The 26,463-nt window shown below is 42.6% G+C and overlaps 1 protein-coding gene across 2 annotated transcripts in view; it reads right to left on the bottom strand.

Annotated features, from left to right (window-relative positions):
- Positions 1-986: 986 nt before the first annotated feature.
- Positions 987-26,463, bottom strand: part of LOC130383112 (phospholipid-transporting ATPase VD-like) — a 57,583-nt gene continuing 32,106 nt past the window's right edge. Inside the window, exons 7-23 of one of the 2 annotated variants that reach the window (XM_056591163.1) lie at positions 21,470-21,601; positions 21,106-21,218; positions 20,342-20,594; positions 19,422-19,609; positions 19,062-19,313; positions 17,002-17,647; positions 16,412-16,512; positions 15,586-15,712; positions 14,717-14,901; positions 11,864-12,161; positions 11,422-11,498; positions 10,490-10,615; positions 9,685-9,885; positions 6,334-6,414; positions 6,124-6,228; positions 5,292-5,479; positions 987-5,036 (exon numbers count right to left, since the gene is read on the bottom strand). In XM_056591163.1, the coding sequence (XP_056447138.1) occupies positions 4,904-5,036; positions 5,292-5,479; positions 6,124-6,228; positions 6,334-6,414; positions 9,685-9,885; positions 10,490-10,615; positions 11,422-11,498; positions 11,864-12,161; positions 14,717-14,901; positions 15,586-15,712; positions 16,412-16,512; positions 17,002-17,647; positions 19,062-19,313; positions 19,422-19,609; positions 20,342-20,594; positions 21,106-21,218; positions 21,470-21,601 (3,206 nt within the window). In that variant the 3' untranslated portion in view covers positions 987-4,903. Of the gene's footprint in view, positions 5,037-5,291; positions 5,480-6,123; positions 6,229-6,333; positions 6,415-9,684; positions 9,886-10,489; positions 10,616-11,421; positions 11,499-11,863; positions 12,162-14,716; positions 14,902-15,585; positions 15,713-16,411; positions 16,513-17,001; positions 17,648-19,061; positions 19,314-19,421; positions 19,610-20,341; positions 20,595-21,105; positions 21,219-21,469; positions 21,602-26,463 lie in introns of those variants that run through there. The other variant, XM_056591164.1, reaches the window with a different exon arrangement.

Here is a 26,463-nt window from a genome sequence, read left to right as displayed (position 1 = left end):
TCGCTTTACAGCGCCGCGCCAATCAACTGACTGGCTTGCTGCAGAGCGTGAGCGTCTTGGGAATACCCGGTCAATATAATGGATATAATATGGACACATAAGACAATCAATATTCGGTATTTGTTATGGATTAATTGTACAAATTCCCTGAAAAGATGCACGTCCCAGGACGAATTGAAAAGCTCCCGTAAGGGCTGAGATGGCAGAGGACAGCTGATTTGGAACGGAGCAACAGCTGTTCGCTTTCACGGGGAAAAACGAAGGAATTTCAACCTAACAACCTCAACCTAAACGGGCTATGAAACAAAATTAGATATTTTTTTCTTGCTATCGGCCATGTTTGATTGTGTTGGTTATTGAACCGTTAACCCGCGAACTTGGGTTATGTTTATCAGCGTTACTATAGAGATCATGACGATAGCTGATGTAACGGGAGTCCGGGCATGTGCAGGACCGAACTGCGCTGTATTATCAGGCTATTTATTTCAGGTAGCCTATTCTTTCACCCAAAAAAAAAAAAGAAGTTTAAAATCCCCCCCCAAAAATGGAATCACGTTCCCAACGCCCCCCTAGGTTGTGCAAACGCCCCCCAGGGGGCGGTACCGCACCCGTTGAGAAAACATGCCCGGCCTAGTGGAACTAATACCTTTGAACTTCACTTACTCGATTAAAATATTTGTAAAAATATTTTGGCACATCCCCATAAACAATCCTATATTCCATACACAGCTGCATCTGAGATACACAATCCTCTACTTTTAACCATCCCAACCTCTCGAAATTAAGCTCCTGCTAAAATTAACATTGTTTTATGATCCAGAAACGTTGAGATTCTGGCCAAAAAACGGATTCTATGATTTACTTTGGTGATTACCCTTTGAGCCTGACCTACAGCAGATAAATGGCAATCTAAAACACAGCCAATGTAACTGACTGATTCCATGGCTGTAATTCCAGAATCATCAGCCTGGACCTTAACATTTAGAGGCTTTTTTCCATTTAATCTTTGATCCAAACAATATGGACTCTGTTTTCCCCAAGTGAAGTGATAACTTGTTGTCAGACATCCACCTGCTAACATTTAGAAGTTTTGCGCTAAATTGAGTGTGCAGTCTTGAAGCCTGACTGATGAGGCAGATTGTTTAGTGAGAGAAGGGATGACAGTTTACTTGAAAGTTGACTTTATTCCGACAGGTTTCAGGTCCCATTTGAACCCAGTATTTCCTCACGTGTTGTTGATCTGTTTTATCCCAGCATGAAAGACCGTGCTATGGGAAGCTGTATCTGCGGCAGTGGTTTGCTCTCCGCAGCAACAGGTGAGACCGTTGTGGAGAGATTTGTGGGTCTGGGACATCAGGAATAATCCCGGGCCGTTGGTGGTTACCGGTGTTTCGGGCGTCCTCTGTCTCAAACTCCTTATGTGAGTGAGATGTTGAGGCATGGTCAGTCGGGGCTTTGCCATGGCTAGAGCTAGCTACGGCTACATGGCCAAAGCTACATGTTCGGTGGTGTCTACGCCATGGCTAGAGCTATCTTTGGCTACATGGCCAGAGCTAGCTATGGCTACAGCCGTTTTAACTGCGCCGATGTTAGCCGTTAGCTGACAGACCTCCTGCTGTGGTGGATTGATTTAGTTGTCGACCAAGGTGAGACGAAGATTCGGCAGCCTTGAAATATCTAGGGGTCACATTTTTTGTAAAATGTAAATAATCTGGCCAATCCAGGGCCCCTTGCAGATTTGTGACCCTAGGCTAGCCGGTGCCTGCGTCTGACCATTGAATCTGTCCATTATCCAGCGGGAGGTAGTTCAGCTGCCACACGTATCATCGTTAACAACAATGCGCTGTGATTTGGAGTACTAGCCGGCTAAATCATGAATAAACTGCACTATTGGTGATAAATGCTCATCTAGGTTTGTCTAAATTAACCTATACATAAAACGTATAATTCCGTTAGCATTGTGAACTGTGCCCACATTGAGTACATTAATGTTCCTCATCACAGTGTCCCGCTCCTATCACAGAAAACTATCAATATTTTTTGGGGTTGTTCAGAATATTGTGTTCATGTATTAAATATAGGATGCATGCGTGCATGTCACAGAAAATGAAATAATGGCTATAGGTCTTAAACAAGCACATGGAGAAATAAATGAGAGGGGGTTGGCAGATGTAGCTTGTGGTTCCATGTGTTTTATAAAAAAGAACAGCATACCAAGATTATATTCCCTCAAAACCCTAAATGAGCATATAACACAAAGAGCAGTTGTGTTAACAACTGACCAACTAAACATACAATCGCTGAACCAACTTAATGATTATGAAGGCATATTTCTCGCTGGATATTGATCAAAACATGGACATTATAGGTCCCCTGCGGACATTATAGGTCCCCTGCTGGACCCCCTGCAGTTTGCCTACAGGGCAAACAGGACGGCGGATGATGCTGTCAACATGTGACTGCAATACATACTGCACCACCTCGACTACCCAGCGACGTATGCCAGGATCCTGTTTGTGGACTTCAGCTCGGCGTTCAACACCATCGTCCCTGAAATCCTACATCAGAAGCTCACCCAGTTCGAAGTGCCTGTCACCACCTGTCAGTGGATCATCAGCTTCCTGATTGACAGGCAGCAGCATGTCAGACTGGGGAGCATCTCTTCCAAAACCCGGTCCATCAGCACTGGCGCCCCACAGGGGTGTGTCCTCTCCCCGCTGCTCTTCTCCATCTACACCAATGACTGCACCTCAAAGATCCCGTCCGTAAAACTCCTGAAGTTTGCAGATGACACCCCCGTCATTGGTTTGATCCAGGATGGTGAAGAGTCTGCTTACAGACAGGAGGTGGAACAGCTGGTCCAATGGTGCAGTCAGCACCACCTGGTGTTAAACCACAACAAGACTGTGGAGATGACAGTGGACTTTCGGAGAAGTCCCCCCCCCACTCCCCCCCTCACCATCCAGAACGACAGTGTCCACTGTTGATTCCTTTAGGTTCCTAGTTACAACCATTTCACAGGACCTAAAATGGTGTCCCCACATTTACTCTTTCCAGAAAAAGGCCCAGCAGAGGTTATACTTCCTGCCACAACTAAGGAAGTTTAATCTGCCTAAAGAGCTGCTGACCACCTTCTACTCAGCCATCATTCAGTCTGTCATCTGCACCTCAATCACTGTCTGGTTTGGGTCAGCCACCAAACGGGACAGGGCCAGACTGCAACGGACAATACGGGCTGCGGAGAAGATCATTGCAGCTGACCTTCCCACCATTGAGGACCTGTACCAGTCCAGGGTCAGGAAAAGGGCAACAAGAATCGCCCTAGATCCCTCACATCCTGGTCACAAAATGTTCAACCTCCTTCCCTCGGGCAGGCGATACAGGGCACTGTTTGCCAAAACCAGCCGACACAAAGTCAGCTTCTTTCCCCAAGCAGTCTCTCTGTTGAACGCTCAGAATTAGCCCCCACCCTCTATTTTATTATATTATTATAATTATTATTATTTATTGTATTGTTATTCTGTATACTTAACAGTTTATTTATATTTATTATTATTTATTTTTTTGTACTGTTTTCTGTTTTGTGTTTTTTCTTTTTTATACATTAACAATAGGTTAAATGTTGAGAGTTGTACATAGAGAGCCAAGGGACCAAAGTCAAATTCCTTGTTTGTTCGCAAACCTGGCCAATAAAGCTGTATCTGAACACATTTGAATGCGTAAACAATCTTTATTATTGCATTTTCCAATGAGCATCAAATAAATTTCAGCCATATTTGGTTCTCAGCGATAGCCGCGTCCATAGCACCCACCATAGCAATGATAGAAACCGTGTGGTTTAACAATGTAAGGCGAGACCTGGAAGAATATTCAGAATAACTTTCATAATAGAAATGTTATCAAACCCATTTAATGCTGATTCTATATAAAATATTGCATTTACCACTGAGAATAAAATAAATGTCAGCCACCTTGTTTGTTTTCGCAGAGGGGTCAGGCGCACCGATTACTCGTCGACATTCGTAGGTATCTTAGGAAACATTTTGGATAGCTTTTCTTAAGATATACAAATTTTGTATGAGACCAGCCTGACCCATTGTAAATGTGACATTTTGGAGATTGAAGGAATAGGGGAAAATAGTGAGTCAACAAGCGGCTAGTCATGACAACAGCCTGCTGTACATCCAATGTGAGCCAAAGGTTTGCATTTAATGTTTGAACAGAAACAGTGGCCAATACATGTCTCTGTCAGACTGTACACATACCCTCTGGGCCTTTGTACTGCTAATGTCATTTAATTTCTGAGTGTCCTAAAGAAATCAAATTAAATTAAATAAAAAACCGAGCAATAACAGAACTTTCGTCATAACATAAATATCAAATAAAAGCAGAAACAAATACAAACATCCTTAGGTGCATCGGTGTCCCATAGTAGAAAATACTGTTCGTTCCTAATTTGGGCAAGTTACATTGAATTGCCATTTCAAAGCTTTTGCTTTTGGAATCATTTCAACAATATTGAATGAATAACACATTTTATGTTTGGAAATCCCTGATAGATAATTTTTTCCACACTTTGAAGTCTAAATCGAACTGCAACTTCTTGGTTTTTACGTAGCAAAAATGAAAAGATAATACCTGTATTATAAACAACAGCAGTCACATCATCACATCCCTTTACCAGAGATGGTCAGACTTTGGTTCCACTTTACAGTGACAAGTATCACAACGGATGGAAATAGTTTTTTGCTATGGCTGGTTATTAGTGACTGAAGACTCTTACTTCCTTGAGCCCTTGGTGTAAAGTCGACAACTCTGCCTTCCCAATAAGCAAACAAATCTGTGACCCATTATGATGGCCAACCTTGTGGAAATATGGGTGAAAAGAGTAATAATATGTTTGTCATGACCCAACCAGGTGGTCATCGGGCTCCAGTCCGGGGTTTTCAGCAGACACTTGCAGTTTCCTGGGGCCTGTTGGGTTCCTCCCAACCAAAGAGGAGCTTCTGCTCCTGAGAAGAGCCCGGATCAAGACCCTACAATGCAGAGGAGGTTAAACGCCAATGTTAGCACTTCATTGACTAACATATACGCATCACAGCAACACCTCCAGAACAACCCAAGTTAACACGCTTCAATAGCCTATTATGGCGTCAGTGGTTTCAATGTACAGGGTGAGGTCGAAAACTCCACAGATATTTAATTATTTTCTACTATGATGTCATTGCAATAGTCTATGTGTGTGTGTTTGTGTGTGTGTATATGCGTGTGTGTGTGTGCGTGCATGGTACCTTGGCAGCAGTGCGGTGACGGTGGTCAGGGCACACACCAGATAGAACAGAGGCTGAGAAATGGTCAGGGTCTCCACCCCCAGGGGGTTAGTGGGCGGGCTGCAGGTCACACACCACACACTGAACAGCAGCGTGAACACAAAGTACAAGACGCCGCTCCCCACCAGCACTGCGATGTGCATCCACATCTGGAAACATTATCAATGTGTTCACAATCAAGGGGAGGGGAGGGGAGGTATGTTGAGGGGTAACTGGGAAGATATCATCATGGAAGAGTGAAAGTGGTGAGTTGGTTCAAGTGTTCACAATTGATCAGCTCTGGGATGTTCTTTTTCAACATCAACATAAACAAATATTAGCCTGGCTCTGCCCGCCTACGTATTTCCGCTCAATTTTCATTTCCCTTCAGTACTATGTCTACGTTTGCAGTATTTTTGCGGGTTTTCTCCGGCCAAATTTTGCCGGTCTAATCAGCGAACAGAGGGAGTGGCTGAGAACAATGACGTTAAGGTTTTGCGCTACTTTCAGTTGTAGTCAAACGTTAGCGAATGGTTATGGGAGATCCAGAGTGGCACTGGGCAGATCCAATAGTTTTAAACTTCAACATTCACCGTCTTGAAGTGAGATAACGTTTGTCAATGGAGAGTGGCCAGACTCTCTGAGCAAATTAAATGAAGTACGATGAGAGTCTGGTAGGACCAGGCTAAACAAATATGACACCTAAACAAAAATGGGATTGATAGTTGGGAGTTTGATGAAGTTATAAACAATGATCATTGCTCATGCATACATCCCGTATATCTACACTATGTAAACATGACCAGGGACTGACCAAGGTGTGGCTCTCGATGATCTGGTGCAGTAAGATGATAAGGAGAGCCGACGCGTTGACAGGGGAGCCGAAAGCCAGGACCCCAACGTCTGACCCTGCATATGCCTCGGAGAAAGAAATACAGTCTTTATCACAAATCAAAAGGCAATACCTGCTGTGGTTAGACCTCAGTAACTCATGATGTATAGAGTCCACTATAGATTGTCTTACCATGTACGGGATGAAGAAACAAACCAGACTCTGGTAGAAGGCGTCCATGATGGTGAGCCAGAACGTGGAGGAACCATAGACCTGCAGAAGAAGCATCACTCTGTCTTTATTTAGAGGCTGAACTCACCCTTAACCTTTTTCATCCTTTTTATCTATCATATTAGTGCTAGTATTTTGTACTGTTATCTATAAGTAACAGCTACTTATGCACATGGACCATCCATAGAACTTTTCTTTTCAACCTGGCTATGTACTTTGGGCTAATGTTTTCTTTTGTATAGGTGGGATATGTATGTATATTCGTGTTATGTTGTGTGCATGTAGGGTGGCTGCTGGAACACCTACCTTTCCCAGCTGGGATGAATAAAGTATAATGCATACATATATATATATATATATACACATATATATACATATACATATATATATATATATATACACATATATACATATACATATATATATATATATATATGTGTATATATATATATATATACACATATATATACATATACATATATGTATATATATATACACATATATATACATATACATATATATATATATATATATATGTGTATATATATATATATATACACATATATATACATATACATATATGTATATATATATATATACATATATATATACATATACATATACATACATACATACATACATACATACATATATATATATATATATATATATATATATATATATATATATATATATATATATATATATATATATATATATATATATATATATATATATATATATATATACACATATACATATATATATATATACATATAGAGCTGTCAGTTAAACGCATTAAAGGCGTTAACGCAAACCGATTTTAACAACGTTAATTTTTTTAACGCGCGATTAACGCAAATTATTATTTTTTTAAAAATAAGAATACATTTTTTTTTTTTTTTTTTTGGGCTCAAAACTAAGAAGCAGTAGCCTGACTGCTATGTTCAAGGCATATCTTTGTATGTTCATCGTTAAATTGCATTATAGGCTTTTTTTTTGTACCGTCCTGTTTTGATCAGTATATGCCAATGTTGTTATCAATAAAAAAACATTTGCACAAGGCAAGCCGATGCACTTCTCCATGTTGATAAGAGCATTAAAATGAGAAAAATTAATGGGACAAAGAATTCAAGGGATATTTAGCATAGAGAAAAAGAATACGATTAATCGTGAGTTAACTATGGCATTAATGCGATTAATCGTGTCAAGCGATTAATATTTTAATCGCTTGACAGCCCTAATATATATATATATATATATGTACACATATATACATATATATATATATATATAATCTTATCTTAATGGCTATGAATTGAATTACCAACAATCATATTGTTCATGTTTATTCACAAACTCCTCAGAGTAAAAAAGGTGACAGTGTCGCGGGGGGGGGGGGGGTGTTTCGAGACGGCTACTCGAATTCTGAGCTACCCTGGGCGGAATTTAGTGTGAATATTCATTACGGAGGTTGTAGCACACAATACAATTGAAAGATTTCAAATGACAGACTTTATTATACAGAAATTTGCCGTTGGTTTATTAGCCTAGGACAACACCCTTACCAGATTATTTATCTAAATAGCCCTACGTTGTTAGAATTTACTAACTTCATGCAAGGTTGACTCGGTCCTAAAAATACTATGTTATTGTAAATTATATCACATCAAAAAAGCGGTAGCTAACGTTAGTTGATTCAAGTAGCTGCTGTTTTTGCCCCATAAAGCCTGACTTACCTCGAATTTAACACAAGATAGTTCCTTCAAATTAGGGCTGTACGGTATGGATTAAAATGTTTATCACGGTATGATTTGAGGCATAAACGGTAACGGTATTATACAACGGTATGTTCATTTTATCTTTTAATTTCGATATAAATGCTGTGACAGCCCTCTGGCACCTCCTGATTGAGTGATCAGTGTAATGACCCATGCGGGCAGATCTCCTCAGCTATATAAACTGTAGGAGTCAGCCACTTGATCGCGCTCTCCTTTGACGTAAGGTTTGTTTAGGGTTTTGGTTAGCTTTGCTTTGCACATACATTCTCCACTCATCCACACACAGCACTCATTACTGAGTGACATGCATCACTTTAATTTACTCTATCTTTAGTTGGTTAAATAAACAATAATAGTTGAACTAAAACCACGTGTGATCTCCTCCTTGTCATTCCCTTGAGCCGGGCTGTGACAATGCCTCTGAAGGGGTAAAATACTGGTAAGGCAGCAAAACTGCATAAAAAAATTGAGTTACTTCCATCTCTGAACACTAATGTTTAATAGTATGGATTTGTTTCTCCACTTGCTTGCGGACCTTGCTGTATAGTTTTGGCATCTCAATTTGGCTGAAGTGTGTGCGGGCAGGTAACGCGTACCTGGGATCGAGTGTTTTGACCATCTCTTTAAAGCCCTTTCTATCGACATTTTGAAAGTGAACCATGTCCTTACACAGGTATACAGTGACGGCATTTGTTAACTCGTGCCACTGCTGGCATTTTGTCGTAAGGACTGGCTTTCAAAATGCCTGCGGAAGCAATGTCTGATTGCAGAGACAGCTTCCCGCTACCAGCGTCTGTCTCATACGGTGTGGAATGAGACTATTACGCAAGCAAGCAGGAGCGCTTGCTGCGCGCCTGCCTGCTTGCGCAATAGCATACTGCCTGAGAAGGCAGTATCGCTGTCAATTCTGTCCCTGGGAAAAGTAATTCGTTACCATATTTTCAGTAGTTGCGCGTAACTTTACTTTTTACATGAAAAAGTAGTTAGGTTACTGTATTAACGTGTTACTTACTTTGTTACGTGTAACACACAACACTGTCTACCGGTCACCCCGGTCTCACGGTGACGTCAAAATCCATACCGTAGCGCGAATTCACACTGGTGTACTTTCTATACCGTTTATACAGTAGGCCTACACCCCTACTTCCAATTGACGTGAAGAGTTTCCATCAGACTCGCGCGGTAGCCAGGCGTCTCATCCAAAGGCGAGCTCAGTTGGCGTGGGTGCTTCAAGATTCTGAACCAAGTGCTGAGATTCCGATTGGCCCAGAGAAATGTCAATTATAACAATTAACCAATAATGTTTCAGATGAAGGACAGCCTTCCCCCCCCCCCCCCCCCCACCAAAAAAAAACTCTTTGGTTCTACGCCATTCACGTGAATGACCCAATTCACCAAGAAAACGGCGAGGGTTTTGCAGGTGTGATACATTGATTAGAACCTTTAAATATGTTTCCATCTATGATGGTTTATTCCATCATAGAGGTAGTGTGAGCCCTAGAGATGTTCGTAGTCCATGTATTCATTTTACCTTAGAGCTTGGCCTGGAGCTGTAGAGCTCAGGTCGCTCCATCAGGGTGTCGGCTGGCGTGTGTCTGTCGAGCACGCCATACACCAGGGGCGGCACGGACGTGAAGAGCAGGTTGAACAGGATCAAGATCCATGAGTTGGTCATGACGCTCCCCGAGAATCCCGAGATGAACTGGTACCAGAACAACAAGTTCACGTACATCTGGGCAATGAAGACAAATGAAAACAGTTCAAAGCGGTCTATGGTCTGGTTCTTTTCAAATTGTTAATTCCAATCTTTGTTAGTTGAGAGTAAGCTGAAAGGGCCTATTTCAAATGACAAAAATGTGAGAAAGCTATATTCCACATTTTAAAATTTACATTCAGTGTCTAAATGCACACAATAACAATGATCCTTACCTGGTTAAGGTCTGGTCCATTTATTATCTTCCATGTGACATGGAAGATAATAAATAACCGCCGGTTTAAAACATTTAACAAACCTGTCATTTCTTGATCCAACCTCCCACACAAACTATATGAGGGGCACTGTGGTAATCAGTTTATGGTGTCTAATACTGCACCATTCTCCTGTAAAATCTAGTCTCAGACTGTACCATTCTCCTGTCAATCTCGGACTGTACCATTCTCCTGTCAGTCTAAGACTGCACTATTCTCCTGTAACATCTACAGTCTCAAACTGTACCATTCTCCTGTCACTCTCAGACTGTACCATTCTCCAATAACATCTGAACAGATGCATTTAATGCATGAAACATTTTTTTAAAAACTTAGACTAAAAGACTTGAGTGAAGTGTACCTCTTACCACATTTTTGTAGAAGAAGTAAAGGATCATGTTGGCTAGACGAGAGTAGCACCAGTGGCCGTGGACCAGGAGCAGCTTCCGCAGGTGTTTAAATCTGGAGATGGCAAAGTCGCTTGACATAACAGCCTGGGGAGAAAGCAGGGCACAATAAGACATTTAAAACACATCTCTCTAAAAGTGAAACGTTTCAGGAAGTTGAGCACATACAATGCAGGAGGTATGGTTCAAACCCCACCTCAAACATACATGGTCTGAGAAACAAAATCACAGCCTATGATAGTTAATGGTCTATGGCTCACTATCCTTTCCATACTGTATAGGACACCCCCATTGTTGCTTATAATAATAATATTCCATTTATGGGTGGATTCTGAATCTGAGATTCATATTGTCTACAATTTCAAATTCAATTAAATTACCATTTGCCTCCAGTAATATGTCCCTACTGGACAGTAGGGACATATTAATATTTAGGAATTAAGCAGATCCATTCATTTAAATTACATTAAAAGGTGACATATTATACCACCAGGTGAGTGTGATTAGCCATACAAATCGGCCTCTTCTGACATCACAAGTGGGCGTGTCCATCTAGATGTCCGAAGGATAGATGAGCAACGTTTGCTACAGTACACTGGGTAGGCTGGTAGACTGATCTATCCAGCACTCATATAGTTGGACACGCCCACTTGTGATACACAGTCACACCTGGTGGTATATTATTGTGTACCCTTTGAGGAGCAGATAGGAGTGAGAAATCTTGCTCAAAAAAGACACCTACATGTAGCACTCAGACATTATACATCATTCCACAAACCATCACCCTAGCTGCCACTACTATATAGTACTATAATTACTATACCCTCTTCAATGTGTCCTCGGAGCCTAACAGAGCATGGTAGAGTAGTCCCTAATGGCGTAACAGTGGCTACCTGCATGCCCTCCTGGCCAGATATCCCGATGCCCACATCTGCCACTTGGATCATGCTGACATCATTTGCTCCATCGCCTGGAAGTGAATGACCAGATATTTTCCTCTCTGGTGGTTTATTTGATTATTCCAATAAAATAACTCGCCATCATAAGCTTCATCACAATATTAAAGATTAAACCAAACTGGAGCAAAACATTAAAAGATTAAATCTTCAAATTGTACAATATAATATATTTTATGCAGCAGATTAATAGCCGACCAGCATGACTCTGAATCCTGAGTCAGGCTGAATACCTTTACTTCTGTTGGAGCAAACTTCAACACAATCCCCTCATTCAGTTCCACCACGTTATAAAAATACCCATCAAATAAGAAACATGAAAAAGGACCTGAGAGTCTGAAGATACAACTGGACTAACAGGATGTCAAAGGCTCCTCACCGATGGCCAGAGTCATGACGCTGAGCTGGCTGCGGACCAGCTGGACCACCTGGCTCTTCTGCAGGGGTGTGGACCGGCAGCAGAGGACCGCCTTGCACTGCCGGCTCAGCTCCAGGAAGCCCCCCTTCAGCTCGTCCTGGAGGGCCCATTCCAGGGTTCGTCCGTCGATCACCAAGACGAAGCCCCCCACGGCCGCGGCTGGCAAAGCTTTGTCCTCGCCCAAAGTTGGTCTGCCAGGTCCTTCCCCTGTGCCTCGAACCTCTGAGAGGAGGTCCTGGAGCAAGGTATCACATGCATCCTACCACAAAAAGATCAACAACATCCTAATTAGGGGTGGGAATCGAGAACCGGTTCCTACTCAGAACCAGTTCCAACTAACCAATATAATCGGAATCGTACGCCTCCAACGTTATCGATTCTTCTTAACGATTCCGCACCACGTTTTCCAGTTTACGCAAACATTTTGCGACGACCCTGCGCGCGCCGACAACCTTCGAACGACAAGGCAGCATCGCGGAGTAGGAAGCGATCGCAAATCTGGCTCCATTTCACCAAACGCAATGAAAATTCTGCCGTATGTAATAAGTGCAATGCTATCATTTTGTGTAAGGGTGCAAACACCAGCAACATGCTAAAGCATTTGTCTACCAAGCATGGAATTATGGGGGTCATCCCTAAGTTCCCCGGGTCCTATGTTCCCCGGGTTCTATGTTCCCCGCTCGGGGAACATAGGACCCTTTAAAAAAAAACGTAACAGCCAATCAGCGTTCAACCGGCCAACTCAGTGCAGTGCAGTCCGGGGTGAACTGCAGCATGGAGGAGAAAGTGATTGTTGCCGTTTGCGACTCCCGGAGCTCTTTATATGATAGTATATAATTTTATAATAATATCACGGCCAAAAGCTCTGTGCGCCTACGGATGGCCGCGGGAAGCTCTCGTAGGGATTGGGCTTCTCGGGGTTTGATTACCGGCGTATGAATAGACTGCGTCAGGTTGGTTGGTTAAAATGGTTACTTTTGTATGGCGACACATTAGTGCCATAATTCACTAATGTGATAAAAGATGCATTCGGGCGTATTATATTATTCCACACGCGTAGATATTAACTGCGAGCGTGCAAATGATCTCTGCGCGCGCAAAACAGCCTCTCACGCGCACAAATTACCTCAGCGCGCGCAAAACAGCCTCTCGCACGCGCAAATTAACTCAGCGCGCGCAAAACCTCTCGCAAAAGATGTTTTTATGCTCTCGCTCGAATTTAATTTTGGCACTATGGGGGAGGGAACCAAGGCAGGGCGGGCTTTCCTATGATTGGCCGTTTCTGAAGCGCGATATTTGATTGACAGCCCTCCTCAGCCCTCCTCTCATTCAATTCTGAATTGTACAATAAATGGCTGAAACGATAGTTACGTATTGTAACTCCAGATTCTATGAGTATAGGCGCAGCCTTTTAAGTGTCGGCCTCATTGTCCTTTAAATAGCTGAAGAAAAGCTGTTTATTGGGAGCAGAACGTCCGCCGGCGCCCGACTATATCTGCGAAATGCGGACGTCGTTGAGGCACGCCGCACGCGGACGTAATTGAGGCCCACGCTGTTGGTGGTCGGGGATTACAAATTTGCCAGTGCTACGGCTCACGCCTAGGGATAACCCAATAGCGATAGCCTTAAAAGGCTGCGCCTATACTCATAGAATCTGGAGTTACAATAAGTAACTATCGTTTCAGCCATTTACTGTACAATTCAGAATTGAATGAGAGGAGGGCTGTCAATCAAATATCGCGCTTCAGAAACGGCCAATCATAGGAAAGCCCGCCCTGCCTTGGTTCCCTCCCCCATAGTGCCAAAATTAAATTTGAGCGAGAGCGTAAAAACATCTTTCGCGAGAGGTTTTGCGCACGCTGAAGTAATTTGCGCTTGCGAGAGGCTGTTTTGCGCGCTCTGAGGTAATTTGCGCGCGCGAGGCTGTTTTGCGCGCGCAGAGATCATTTGCGCGCTCGCAGTTAATATCTACGCGTGTGGAATAATATAATACGCCCGAATGCATCTTTTATCACATTAGTGAATTATGGCACTAATGTGTCGCCATACTTTTGGTGCAGAAGACTGTAGAACTCTTTTTTTGCCACTCAATGAACTACTCAGGAATCGGTAAGAGAATTGATAAGGAATTGGATCGATAGGCAGAATCGACAATGGCATTGATATTGATAAAAACGTATCAATTCCCACCCCTAATCCTAATGTAGTTCTGACTGGAGTCGGGAAAGAGGAAGGCTGCTTCATGGTCTTTGCTTTTATTTTCACGTTTTGCGAAAATAAGGCCTTCATATGGGGAGACATTGTTGGTAAAAAAAACAACAAAAAAAACCTTATCAGTAAGAAATAGATGTTGTGAATGCTGTGAATCTCGTCCATTTGATCAGATAATCATCAGGAAGTGAGACCGCACCCGAATGTTAAAGCACAGAAAACAGGTCAGGCCTGTCTGTTCAAAAAGCAGTTCCCCTAACCTAGCAGCCTAAAAAGTGTGCGTTCATGGCACACAACAAAAGCAATCATTAATAAATAGGTTGAACAGAAATAGGCAAGCGCATACGCCTGAGCAGACTAGACGTGGTTCCGCAGATTCTTCTTGTCCAGTAATCGTTCAAATCGTTCATGAATGATCCGTGATAGAAGTGTCCTAATGCCTTGTTGCTTTGCTTTGTTATAATTAATAAATAAATAATAATCACATTGCATTACTTTAGTCTGTTTGTACATGTATTAGGGGATATGACCTCTCACTAGTTATCACCTGATCAGCTGAGGTTAGGGTGAATACAGACCGTTGACCGACTGTAAACTGCCCACCTTACTTCCGCAGTTCGCGTTCAGAATCTGGTCATCGGGTCCCAGGAGTTTACAGGCACATGCGATGTTGACGGCCGTCTCCTGCTTGTCTCCGGTCAGAACCCACACCTTGATGCCAGCTCTCTGCAGGGCCTCAATGGTCTCTGGGACCTCCTCCTGGAGGCGATCTACGATCCCGGTCGCACCTGAGAACAACAGACAACCCCCTTTGATCTGAATGTGTAAAAGTGATACTTTTGGCATTTAGACATGTATATCAGGATATCAACAGGATATCAGGGCAGGATATTGCATAGGATGACAGCAGTGAGCAGCAGCCACTGGGGGGGCCCCGGCACACACACACACACACTGGGGGGCGCCGGCTCACACACACACACACACACACACACTGGGGGGCCCCAGCTCACACACACACACTGGGGGTGCCCCGGCTACCACACACACACTGGGGGGATTGCGGCTCACAAACACACACTTTGGGGGGCCTAGCTCACACACACACACACTGGGGGGGCCCCGGCTCACACACACACACTATGGTTGTGTGTGTGTCAGCTCACAGTCTTTGGTTTTTTTGGAGACCAGGTTGGTCTCCAGATGTTGTGTGAACCTTTGTCTCACCCAGCAGAGTGAGGTTGGTCTCCAGATGTTGTGTGAACCTTTGTCTCACCCAGCAGAGTGAGGTTGGTCTCCAGATGTTGTGTGAAACTTTGTCTCACCCAGCAGAGTGAGGTTGTTCTCCATATGTTGTGTGAACCTTTGTCTCACCCAGCAGAGTGAGGTTGGTCTCCAGATGTTGTGTGAACCTTTGTCTCACCCAGCAGAGTGAGGTTGGTCTCCAGATGTTGTGTGAACCTTTGTCTCACCAAGCAGAGTGAGGTTGGTCTCCAGACGCTGGGCCGACTCCAGCAGCAGCTCCTCTCGGTTCTCGATGCTTGTCTCCGCTAGCAGCTGGCCCTTCTGCCAGGCCTGGTAGTCGTCCTCCTCCAGAACCTGGGGGCCCGAGGGGAAACACAGCAGCCGTATTAGTGTCTTAACAATGCTGTACTAACACTTCTAATCTACAGGTAGATTCTAAATCTTTACATGGACGATTTTTCAGATTGATCTCTTGAATGCCTGCCAACCCTGGAAGCATTTTACATTAGTGATAAAGTGATAGCTATGTTAACATTAACAATCAATAAAAATTTGTAAGGTTTTAAAATCAACACTGACCTCTCCGTTAATTGCAACATGTCACTAGTCTTGGCAAAGGATTTATTGTACTTTGCTTGTCCTTGCATTGTTTATAATTAAAGACCGGTCTGGGACTCACTCTTACTGTAAACAAGTCTCGATTACAGGTTACAAACAGCCAAAACCTGTATTTGCATCAGGCACTAATGGGCTCACATTGTAGCAGAAATCCATACAACTGACCTAAATGTACTTTATTTAATGCCAGAAGTAAATGTACTTCTGGCATTAAAGATGGCCTGAATGAAATTTTGAATTTAAGTCATTGCCAAGTAAGACATTACAAATACAAGACATTTGTCTAGGTGTTTGATGCATAACAATAGTAATACATTTGGAAAATAAACAAAAAATAAATGAATAAAGTAAATTGCAAGTATTGTAACTCAAGAAATATTAACATATAAAGTCCTGTACGTCCTAAATTGGTCCCATCCCATTAACCAGCATTACCCTTTGTGCGATACAGAGTGTACGAAGGCCGTCTCTGGCGTAGGCGTCTAAGTGGTTCTGGGTTTGTTCTCGGATTTTAACGTACCCCTCTCCGGCTGGCACTATACAAGGAGACAAGAGACATGTCAGGCAAATCCACACACCATTTGACATCATACTGCATTGATGTTGATCATGTGAAACCATTATAAATGAAGAATACTATCTGATATGATGATACCAGCCGTTACTACAACCTCTAGTGATGACTTCATTTTATTTGGTTTAATTTTTACAGGTTTATGCTTTTTATTGTAGAGTAAGACAGGAAGGCCTGGGAGAGAGATGGGAGGACATGCTGCAAAAGAACGGCGGGGGGCAGTAACCAAACCCGGGTCGCTGTGGTAAGGACTGGGCCTTTAGGGTACTCTACCTGCTGAGCCGCCGGGGCGCCCAATTGCCATCATTCGGATACGGTCAAATGATTGCCTGGTAAATACTGAGGCAAATTAATCAGATGGCTAATTGGTTAAGCGAACCAGAGAAAGGGTCACGGTAAGAATTAGTCAGGGTAAGTCAGGGTTAGGGGGTGGGCTCCCCTCTCCACCTACCATCTGGGTGCTCGGAGAGCTCCATGATGACCGAGTCGGCTCCTTTGGTGTACAGCACCAACCGCCCCGTCAGCGGGTGGCGCACCACCACCGACATGCGTCTGCGAGTGCAGTCGAACGGCAGGACGTGGAGCAGGCTGACGTGCAGGCGGCTTGCGGCCCCCGGCAGCTCCACGGCCAGCTCGTCCCCCGACCGGCCCCGAAGGGTGCAGTTGTAGGCCCGGGCGGCGTGCACCAGGGCCAGCTCGTCCGGGCTCTCTGCCTCATAAATGAGCTGCTCATTGGCCGCCGTCGGCCCACTGTGGCAAAAAGCCGGGTCCTCCAGGGACGACACTCTTAGGGGTTCAGTTCCAACATTGGGGGCCCCCACGGCACCAACACCCTCCTCTCGGTTTCCCATGTCTGTCAACACATCTGCTGTTGGGTCCCTTGGGTTTTCCAGTGCCACGTTGGACCTCACCAGGTCGGTGCCTGGGCCAAGTTGTGTGCTCTCCCGCGAGGCGCCCGCCTGCGACGGTGTGGCTGTGGTGGAGGAGCCTACCTCGCCCTGGACCCCTGCCGCGCCCAGGGCCCCTGACACGCCCCGGGACCCTGCCTCGCCCTGGGCCAATAGTCTTGAGGTGAGGTTGTGGGGAAGATCAGCGTGCTGGAGGGGGTCAAATGGTAGAGAGGGGACGGGGAGGAGAGAAGCTAATTGATTGAATTATTGGATAGCAGAGTGAGCAAGGTGTCACAAGTTACAGAAATAAAGCTGCATCCTTGGAGAGAAACCTGGTTGATGACAAGAGATGTTGGCAGCATTGTGGTTTTGAAAGTGTGACAACACTTCCAAGTAGTGTCCAACTAGTTTTGCAACAGGCGGAAATATGCACATGTTTTGGTTCAGATACAACCCAGCTACTAACCGACGGACAAGACATCGAGTCAGTACAAAGAATACAAAGAATACATAATTGATAATAAATTATTACAGGTCTCTCTCTCTGTGTTGCATTGATTTAGCATTCCTGCCCAAAGTGAGACTGCTGCTGTCCAATGTACAAACAGTGCATGTTACCCAACGGCTGCACAACATTCCTGTGCAAAAAATCAGCATTGAAATTAAGAATGGTAATGCACGCTTTTTCCTCTCTGGTCAACCCATTCTGGTCAACAGGAATAGCATAGCTCACTCTTGATAATGGGTATCGAAAACAGAGGGTATTGAAACTAGGGATGGGCGATATGGCCTAAAATCCATATTGCGATATACATTGCAACCTATTGCGATAACGATATATATCACGATATATAAATCATAATAGAACCATTTCAGAACAGGTTACATAGACTATAAGGAAAGCCAAACTGCTAAATGTATAAAACAAAAGAAAGAAACTTAGTATGTCGTTTTGAGAACATTTATTGTGCAAAACTGTAATCATACAACATAATGTTGTAGCTGCAGAGACTTTAACAAAGAAAAAAATCTTCTGTGTAATGACGTATACTTCTCTTAATGAAATTAAAACTGGTGGTGTCTTGTTAATAAAGAAACGGATACTGTGAATTAGGGAAATACGTCCAGTATTAGGCATGGCTATTTTAAATAAAGAAAAATCTTCCAAAAGTGTGCACAGATACTTGATATTAAAACATAAAAGTGCAAAATGAACGCATACAATTTTGAAATGAGCGCAATCACCAGCTCCTCCGTTTCGCTTTCAGCCATATTTACTTAGATGACGATGATGCGTTGAAGCCGGTTGCAGCTCATGGCTCTTTAAATTTCGCGGGTCGCGGATGATGCGATGCAGCCGGTTGCAGCTCATGGCTCTTTAAATTTCACGGGTCGCGGACGATGCGTTGCAGACGGTTGCAGCTCGTGGCTCTTTATATTTCGCAGGGCCTGGATAGATCGCGTCAAACATGCATTATCGCGATAGAGCAATATAACTAAAATCTCTATCGTAGGCCATTTTTTATCGTTTATATCGTATATCGTTTATATCGCGCATTCCTAATTGAAACCAAAACCACGGTAGTGGTATTAGAAAGTGTCTGACTGTTTGGCCGCCTACCGTGTGACAGGGCCGGCCGGATGAGGACACCACTACACTGTTGCAGACCGCCAGCGCTAGGAAGAAGTCCACGATGGAGTTCAACTCTAAGCTGGCCTCAGCTCCACAGAGGCTAGTGGCCTGGAGGCAGCTGGCCTCAGCTCCACAGAGGCTAGTGGCCTGGAGGCAGCTGGCCTCAGCTCCACAGAGGCTAGTGGCCTGGAGGCAGCGCATCTTCTTCAGCAGCTCAGGGTCTGGGATCACTTCTTTAGCCTGGGGGTTGGACAGGAGGAACAGCCTTTACATATGTATGCATGTTTGTTTATACATACTCAATATACACACACACAAACACAGAGAAACGATAGGATATGGGCTGACCATGCGGCTGCATGGCGCCCCTCCCTGGGGCTCCTCCTCCTCTCTGGTCAGGGAGTGCAGCGAGGTGGAGCTGTGGCCGCAGCTCATAGAGCGACAGCTGAGGGACCTGACGCTACAGCCTGACCGCAGGGTCAGGGAGCGGCCCGGGACACCCGACACATCCTCCTCATACAGAGCCAGCCTCCGCGCTACACAGACACACACACACACACACACACACACACACACACACACACACACACACACACACACACACACACACACACACACACACACACACACACACACACACACACACACACACACACACACACACTTTTCTTTAGATGCCATCCTATGATGGCAGAATCCTCCCTGACATCTAGATGATTGTTACTAGTTGAGCCTTACGATGGTACTCTGTTATGTAAGCCAAGCAGGTTTTATTTCTCCCCCACCCTCCCAGAGACTCACTCATGAACGTGGAACCAAGCAGTCACCTTGTAATCATCAGATTGGAGCTACAGTCAACTGATAATCAGTCAGATGGATTGGCTTCTCTTTTTGTATCGTGCAAGCATGGATACCAACAACAGATCTATCACTAGGATCGGCCTTCACCTATTGATGAAATGGGGGATCTGTTCATCACCTAGCAATTATCAGAAAAGTTACATCTATAAGATGTAGAGTAAAATATCCTCAGCCTTTCCTGGTGATAAGTGTCACCTGAAACCAACCACACTGTACTGTTCAGATAGAAAGCACAGGGGGATATGTAATAGATGTGACATCTCTGTACTTTTGTGTTCCTCATTAGAAGGCAGGGAGGGACGTGTTATAAATAAACACAAGCCGCATTTATGACAAACCCGAAAATATCCATCTAAACAAATGGTAAATGGATATTAAGAAAAGCAGATCTTAACACAGTAACACACCATTCTGTGTGTGTGGATACTGCACCCCATGTATAGTGCAACACTGGAACACCATTTTGTTTTCTGTCAGAGTGCCGGTCTTGTCGGAGAAGAGGTACTGAATCTGCCCCAAGTCCTCCGTGATGTTGAGCGCCCTGCACTGTATGCCTGAGTCCAGCTGCTCGCTGTACAGCGCCAGGTCGTTCTGGATGAAATAGATCTGGCCTAGTTTCACAATCTCGATAGACACGTAAAGGGAGATGGGGATTAGCACCTGTGGGATAATGGATGGAGGGGGGAGATCAAAGAGGTCAGAAGAAAATGAGTGACAACCTGGACTTCAATGATACAATCAAAGTCATGGACAATATAAATCTGCAATGTCCTGCTAATTATGATATTATGGGTTATCAAGTTTTGCAATCAGGATCAGAAAATTATCATTACATAATCATCAGATCCATTTCAATCTGACTTCATAGCAGTCTATCAATATTCTTCTATTCCTTCACGCAAAGTGAATGGCTGGAGTTGATTCTCCAAGTGGGCAACCGATTACCGTACACTGACATAAAGGCGACATACGACTTTGAGAAAGTACAACAGAGAGGGGATATGGACTCTACAGTCTGGAGGTTTAGAGTTTGAGCTGACTTTCACATGAATATGAACATATATTTCTTGAGATATTCGCTAGGAGTGTGGATAGAATTTTATGTGATAGGTTACATATTTAAAATTTTGACATCCTGTCGCCCATGACCAATTTAATATATCATATCTACCTGCAGCACGATGATCATCGTCCAAAAGACATAGAATCCCGCCAGTGTAGGAGACACCTGCTCAGCGATGGAATAAATGGGATCAGTCCATCGCTGGAGCCAGAGACCATGCCCTGCAAGGGCAGAACATAAAGAGGTTGAAAAATGCCTCAGTGGAAACCGCATTTAGAATGCATGGTTCAAGAGTTTCCACACAAACAGCCACATTTGAAATGTTGTTTTCATCTGAACGTCTTTAAAAAAAACGAGAAGAAACCAGGTTGAACAGTGACTGCTGCTTTGTTTACAAAAAGATAGTTCTTCATGGAATGAATCAGCACGTAAGCCATATTATCACATTAAATGTCACAATGGAAACACTTACCTATGGCTGCTGTCAGACACATGGAGAACAGCAGGATGACACACCACAACACGTCCCTGTTGAGGCGCTTCTCCAGACGGCTCTGTTTGTACCGCGGCCCACTGTTGTTCTTCATGGCTTTGGTCTCATGGCCTGGTCGGTCCAACACCGAATAATTAACAAAAAAGACAATAATACAAACTTTTTTACTGCGTACCAACCAGGGATGGAAATTAACTTTTTTGCCCACCAGCCACTGTGGCAGGTAGATTAAAAAATCTACTCTTTTTTTGCCAGCCACTTTTTATACGCTATATATATTTTTAGTATGCGTACATTTTAAACAATATAATAGTAACAATAGATAAGAAAAGTGTCTTTCATACGCATTTTTTTTCGATCAGGAGTGTTTTTTTCGATCAGGAGTGATTTTTACTGTAAGTGGGTTCTACCAAGGAACAGAGTTGAAAACGTTACACTCTTACCGCATATGATAAACAATACACAGGTATCTGCCATGTTAAGTGATGTTTATTTCAAAGGTGTTAAGATGACAAGTTTGGGGATAATTCATCTATACAAAGTATTTTCTATAAAAAACAAATTGACACATTAACAATAAAACAACATGCATGGCTACACCATCATAAGTTAATTTGTTTTTTTATATTTATATGTGACTGCATACAAATGTGTCCACAGACATGGAAACTAAAATATGATAGTAAGCATTATTTGCCCTTAACACTAATATTCAGAAAAAACACTGCCTCAAAAGGCTATTGGCTTAAGCAATACAAGTAGAGGCATATACTTGAACTTCATACCCTGAACTTTTAAACGTTGCAAACGTGCAAAAACATAATTATATATTTATGTGGCATTCAGTCCAATGCTGAAGATATATCTGTGGCATTCAGTAGGCCAATGCTGTGGTAAAGTGTGTAAAGTATGACCAAGTGTTTCTTTCTGTTCAATAGTCTAGATAGAACTTTATCAATCCCCTGTAGGAGATATGTGTTAATGTTTGTCCCTATAAAACAATAATGATAAAAAAATAAGGAATCTCCCACTTCCGGCTTCCATGAAAGAGAACCAAACTAATTCACAAAATAGCGTACATGCAAATCTAGCATTAAAGGTTAATTTAAGGAAGTTCTCTCCAGTCACGCTGAAAGTAGTTCGCTAGTAGTTGCACTTGCAGTGTCAGAGAATTCTGAGAAATCTGAATGCTGACTAAATTCAGCATTGAGATAAATTCTAAATTCTCAGAATTCCGACACTTCAAATTATTGCGCGCTACGACTAGTGAACTACTTTAAAAAAAAAAAACTCGACACCGCGTCCAGGCGACAAATGACTGGTGAGAGCCTTCTTAAATGAACCTTTAATGCTGGATTTAATTATCAGAATTCGGATTTTATCCAAGTATTCTGACTTTATTATCAGAATGCTGAATTTTATCTCACAATTCAGACTTTATTAGCCTATTCGATTTCTGAATTAAAATTCTTGTGATGAATAATCTACATTTGTACAGTCGATGTGCAGCACTTTAATTCCTGTCAACTTTTTTTTCTAACACCAGCACTTCCACAACTATGCCCATGTTCCTGACTGCTATATACAAAACCAATCACATCATTTATGGTGCATCTATTTTTCGGCTAGGTAGTGATAGTTGCCCTAAATGCAGCTTTAATGTGGGCTCGGATTCTGAATGAATGCCGCTGCTGAACTGTGTGAATAAATAAAGGGGACTGAAATCTAAAGAAGACACGTCGTTTTGATGTACCGGTGAATTCCAGCTGAAAGTGGAACATTGCTGCCATCAGGGGAAATTACTGTAGCCTAGGTCTATTAAGTAGCTTTCAATTCCTTGTTTTTTTGTTGAACATATCCTTTTGGTATGAAAATAGAAACTGAATATTTCGTCATGTGGAGAACCGCTCTAGATTCCCCCACCCCCACACAGATTATTTCCTGTAGAAACAACCTATGGTGGAAACCGATACGCCCTCTCACCCACAAAATGTTTGAGTCCCTTCTATGGAAGTAAATCTGTGCCATCAGATTTTGAAAATAAAAAGCCATTGAACTCTAAGCACTGAATATTTATGCATTGAAATAACTAACTAATAATTTCGATTTGAATTGAACTCCTATTCAGCTTTATTTTTCAATGTTAAAAATTCTAAATCAAAGATTCAACGTCAAAAACTTCAACGTGGGGACGTTTATTACGTTGAAATTAAAATCCAGATACATTATTTCAATGCATAAATATTCAGTGCTTAGAATTCAATGGCTTTTTATTTTCAAAATCCGATGGCAGATTTACTTCCATACACTTCTCCGTTCTCGTCATGCTTAACTGATCATACCTCTCTCGTTGGTTGCACAAATCTTACCATGGACACTTACAGAACCAGCCAGCCAGCCAGACAATTGACGTCACAGTCACGTCTGTTAATTTATGAATGGAATTCTGAACGTGTCCCGCCTCCGAAATAGCTTTGCTGCCTTGTGCGCGATTTCATTTCGCGCTGCGAGGCAGCCTGGATTCCATGGATCCGATTTTCGCCTGAGATGGGGAACCATTATAGATTCCTCAAGTTCAATATAGATTATAGTTCAAAAGTCAAATGAATGAGTACTTATGTCCTTTCGATTTCTTACAGTTTGGGCCGTTGTTGGCCGTACACGCTAGCATTCTGCTAATGAATGCTGATTGGTCAGGGACGGACTTGCGACTGATTACGACCAGAGAACCCTCTTGACGGCATCTGAAGCTGAAGCACAATCAGAAACATGGTGTTAACTTCGACTTTCCGTCGAAGTTAATTTTTGCGTACTGTATTTATATTTTCCTGCAGGCCCTTTTATTTTTTAGATAGTATGTATGGTGAAAGTACATGGGCATAAATGGAATTTCTTCCATTTCTTGTGTTCAATGTTCAATGTGTTATATACATGGTAGGTACGATATGACCACCTTAAATAATACATTCAATGTCCCGCTCAATATCATTTCATCTGTCATTGTCTATTTTTCGAAAATAAAGATAGTTTAAAAAAGAAATGCCTCGTAAATGTGCAATGATAAACTGCACTAACAGTGGAAACGGATTGTCCGTCTTTTCGTTTCCCAAGGACAGAAAAAGGTAACGTTCTTGCTTGCTCCTGTATGAATGGTCCTAGGCTACCCGAGGCTGCACCTGGTAGGGAAAGTTGCGCTGGAGCCCGGGTAAAATCGCACATGGCTTATTCAAGTTGCGCGCTAGACATTCTCTAAAGTGTCGAGACTCAAGCACTTAACATACCTTAACCGATTGTTCCATACAAATTGTTTGTTAACGATTTAACAACTTCAACATCTGCTATTAGTCGTTTTTTTTGTAGGACTTGGGCTAATGACCTTGCACAGAGGGAAAACCATCTAAACCACTAGCCATTGGTTACTATGCATTCACTGATCTTTACAGATGGGTTCGTTTTAAGCCATTGAATATAATTGCTCTGCCCTATAACACATTATAAGCTACACATGTTTTTTAAATTAGAAATATGGTCTGGGTCACATTAAAACAGTAACAGTTGTATAACAGTAATTATACAAACATTATACCAACATTGCAACAGGCAAGTTTATTCAAACATCACACTAACAAGAACACAATAAGAACAGTAACTAATAGTAAATAATAATAAAAAAGAAATGATTTAACAACACTGAACATACTGAACAGAGGCAGGGAAAAGGACAGAGGAAGAAGATTTGTCCGTTGTCACAGCATCAAGGTCCAACTGTAGAGATCAAGAAAGGAAGAGGCATGAGGAGGAGTACAACAGAACACTGCTCTCTAGGAGATTGTTTACTGATGCAAACTAAATTGATGCAGTCTTAAAATTATGATTCTAATCCAGGTTTCTATTTCAGGAAAAAGAAATGGCTCATAATCGTTACTAAAAAAAAAAGCTTTATCATCGGCACTAGTGAGGATTAAAAAAAAACTCTCTCTGTAAGTAACATACATATGTAAAACATTCGCGCATTTCTTTTTTTTTACATTAGCTCACTAAAACTCTAACTAGTGTATTAAGCAAGAAAAAGCCTTACCTCCAACAGCTGGTGTTATCGTTGCGGGAAAAGGGAAATGCGGAAGTGCCGAAGTGCTTCAGAAACTGCCGTAAAGCAGTACCTCTGACAGTATGACAATGTGTGACGTTGTCGCATTTTTTTAACGCCTTTTTAGGCAAGGCAACTTTATTTATATAGCACTTTTCATACACAAGGCAGACTCAAAGTGCTTCACATATAAACATTGTCATACAATAAAATTGTATGACAATGAAAAAGCCTTACCTCCAACAGCTGGTGTTATCGTTGCGGGAAAAGGGAAATGCGGAAGTGCCGAAGTGCTTCAGAAACTGCTGTAAAGCAGTACCTCTGACAGTATGACAATGTGTGACGTTGTTGCATTTTTTTAACGCCTTTTTAGGCAAGGCAAGGCAACTTTATTTATATAGCACTTTTCATACACAAGGCAGACTCAAAGTGCTTCACATATAAACATTGTCATACAATAAAATAAAATAATAGATAAGTAAAAGAAAACATATGCAAAGAAATGAGTAAAATAGAAAGTGCAATGTATTTAAGAGAAAATTAAATTGAAAGTTAAAAAGGCTTTTTAGTAAGTAAAATTGAAAGTGCAATGTACAGTCTCTCTGGAACCCAAGTCGGGACTACAACCCGACCTAAAGGAACTTGGTCCTTTCTCTGGAACTACAATCCAGATTCTAGGACTCTAACCCAGACAGAACTTGGAAACGTCTCCCACGGAGCTCGGTCTCAGAATTCCACCCACACACAAACTCAGGACTCTAACCCTTATACAAATACAAACTCAGGACTCTAACCCTTATACAAACAAACTCAGGACTCTAACCCTTACACAAATACAAACTCAGGACTCTTACCCTTATACAAATACAAATTCAGGACTCTAACC

The sequence above is a fragment of the Gadus chalcogrammus genome, chromosome 5 (genome assembly GCF_026213295.1).
Source record: "Gadus chalcogrammus isolate NIFS_2021 chromosome 5, NIFS_Gcha_1.0, whole genome shotgun sequence".
Lineage (NCBI taxonomy): Eukaryota > Metazoa > Chordata > Actinopteri > Gadiformes > Gadidae > Gadus > Gadus chalcogrammus.
The sequence above is the reverse complement of the archived record's forward strand: the minus strand, read 5'-3'. Positions and strand labels throughout refer to the sequence as shown.